The sequence below is a fragment of the Pygoscelis adeliae genome, unplaced genomic scaffold (genome assembly GCF_000699105.1).
Source record: "Pygoscelis adeliae isolate BGI_AS28 unplaced genomic scaffold, ASM69910v1 Scaffold27, whole genome shotgun sequence".
NCBI classification, from domain to species: Eukaryota; Metazoa; Chordata; class Aves; order Sphenisciformes; family Spheniscidae; genus Pygoscelis; species Pygoscelis adeliae.
The window spans coordinates 1,925,256-1,928,157 of record NW_008825410.1 but is presented as its reverse complement, the minus strand read 5'-3'; the positions used below and the strand labels follow the sequence as shown (position 1 = coordinate 1,928,157).

Genomic DNA, 2,902 nt, shown 5'->3' with positions numbered 1-2,902 from the left:
AAGAGGCTGACAGAGGTGCTGACAAGGAGAAGAGAGATGTGCCACGGGAAAAATACTGATTCCAGAAGACCACAACTATTGTTCCTAAGCAGGACAGCAGAGAGAACAGCAGGAGGTTAATTACTGGAGGAAGCTGTTCCTCCTATGGCTGTGTTCAGAGAACAGGAATACTAAAAAATTCCCAAATCTGCAAGTTTTAAAGCGTGGCAGAAAGAGTAACCACAGTACTCACACACTGTGGGCCAGACTCTGCAGCATGCATCTGTACATTAAGGAGTGATTTGCAATCAGCCGTACAAGCCACAGACCTTGGCGTTAATAAGCATTAATAAGTGAAGTGAGGTGCTTCTCCATGGATGGCTTCAAGTGTTACTTTGAAGAGTGCTGTTGTAGTGGAGCAAGTAGTTCGGAACAAGCCACTGGAGACAAGTGGGCAAGTGGAAAAGTTGGGACCAGGTGTCTTGGGAGTGAGCAGGAGAGTGGCTCTGTAATCACTCCCATATACTGAGGGATGAGGACCTCGAGTCATGGGGAGACTTTTGTGATCACAGGGCTGCCCAACACAACCTTTCACAGGTATTAGCTCAACAGCGCATTGAGTATACATAAACTAGGACTGTTAGTGCCACAATTTTTTTCCTGTGAAAACCATGGAAGCAGGGAAAGTAGAAGCCTTGTAGTAAATTGTCCTATTCATCAAAGGGGCTGTTGCCTCATGGGGAGGATATCATGAACAAAATGGAGGCTGAAGCGGAAGGTACAGACCCTATCCAAGAGGCACCTCTAACACGCATGTAGGAAAAGGCTTGTGCAACCTCAGGATCCAGACCCTCAAGCTCTCTCCTGAACATGGGCACTTCTGTCTGGGAACTGAACCAAGTTTGGCCAGTTCTTTTAAAATGCTCTTCTGGCACCTTTTGTGCAAATAGCCTAATGGTTGAAGCAGTTGTCCACAGAGAGGGAGACCTAGGTGAAAGGCAACCCTCCAGTTGAGGGTCTCAGCTCCTCAGCCTGTTTCCCCCCAGGTGCTCCAATGATGAGCCGTGAGCATGGCCCTGCTGCAAAACTCCTTGAAAACTATGACACTGTACAGAAAAGAGGTCAAGACTAAGTGTGTCAGAAAGCAAAAAAAAAGGTCACAAAAGACAAGACACTGTGATTTGGTGCCTTTTGTGTGTCCCAGGGACGTAAATGGCTGTAAAGATTTGTGGGGTAGGTCTCAGGGTATTCCCACAAGAGGTGGACAGTCACACTGCTACACAAGCTCACTTTCCAGGCACACAAATACTTCAATCCGCCCTGTCTAATGCCTACTTCCCCTGGAAAGGGGGAGGTTCCTCCATCAAAGTTGGGACGCAGGTCTGAATCCCCTCAGACTGGGGCTGATGCTGGAAGTTTCGCACTTGCTGGGTGAACTCTCTAATCATGGATAGCTTGATTTATAAAGAACAGAAATATCAACCAATCTGGCTGCTCCTGCAAACGGGATTCAGCAAAATGTGTACTGGGTCCGATCCAACCTGGAAACTCCTCTGTTTCTAAATAGGCAACAAACTCAACAAAATCAACTGTTTTAGCTAATGGTACTGGGTAATTAATTCACAGCTACGCAATAGTCTGTTTCCTTACTTTCCAGTTGGGCACGTACATTTTGAGTTAACCTTGTTGAAAACATTTAGATTTATATACCCTCTCCCCTAAATGTTTCATTTCATAGTTTTTAACTGCAATCAGTACCCTGTGTCTACGCTGGATTTAGCACACTGTGGCATCAAGCACTGCCTATAAGCAACGTGTCCTGAGTGTGGAACACACAACTGTGTCTTTCTTTCCTGTACTCTTTGTGGAGTTATACTTGTGTCCAATATTTCCTCATATCTATTTAGCAATATTTCTGTCCTTGATTTTTCCTTTCATTTGTCCTTTTAAACGTTCTTGAATTACTTCCCTTAGTCTGCATGGCTGCTAGTATTTGTATGAAAATTCAATGAACAACTGAAACTTGGAGACTGAAAGAACATTGTTTCCGCTCATCTTCTTCATAAAATGATATTTTCCAATAAAAACTGAACAAAGCACATGCTGATACATATCTCATGCATATTAGCATTTTCTCTTCATTATAAAAACTTAGAATGAGGCGTTAAAATGTTTTTATATTACAACTAAGTAGTTAATATTTTCATAAACTAAGTTCCATAAATCCATGGGTTATATTTACAAAAATATAAATACATATAAAATATTTTAAAATGAAATTATATAAATTAGGCAACCCAAAAGCTTGATATATTTTAACTTCAGCAAGCCAAACTCTCTGAGATTTCACAGTGCTGCAAAAATGCCACTGGAAACATGCTTCCACTCAATGGCACAAATGTTTCAAAGACTTCCTTCAAAAGATAAGATGATAAAAAGAAATACTGTACCAGTTGGATCAAAGTCTGGAAAATAATCCGGACAATTCTGAGCAGTGATTCTTCCAGCAGGTGTGTCATCCCAGCACAACCAGCCGTCCCAGGTTCGGTTGCAGAACAGACCTGGACATTTAAGAGGAACGCAGCATTTAATTCAACACACAGTCACTCCTGAACCTGCTCTGTTCTAGCCTCTCAAGGAATATTGCTGTCTGCAGACAATCATGTTTTCTTTTTGCAATAAAAGCCCTTGTAATTGCTACAATTTGAGTGGCATTCAGGTGGCATTGTTTTTGTTGACCCGATGTTAGTGGTGTTCATTTTTCTGGAAAGTGATGTTTTAAAGCCTGTTGAACTGAACTTTGAATGTAGGGTCTGATCCTACAAATTCCTCTTTTTGATCCTCCTTCTGTCCTTAGCTGTAAGCGTGTACACTAGTGGTACCCAAAGACCTTACAAACACCCAGTTTTCATTTCACCTTCTG

The 2,902-nt window shown here is 42.2% G+C and overlaps 1 protein-coding gene across 1 annotated transcript in view; it reads right to left on the bottom strand.

Annotated features, from left to right (window-relative positions):
- CALCR (calcitonin receptor) overlaps window positions 1–2,902 on the bottom strand; it is a 75,513-nt gene that overhangs the window by 58,904 nt on the left and 13,707 nt on the right. Inside the window, exon 3 of the mRNA XM_009330510.1 lies at window positions 2,430–2,540. Within this exon, the coding sequence (XP_009328785.1) occupies window positions 2,430–2,540 (111 nt within the window). The remainder of the gene's footprint in view (window positions 1–2,429; window positions 2,541–2,902) is intronic.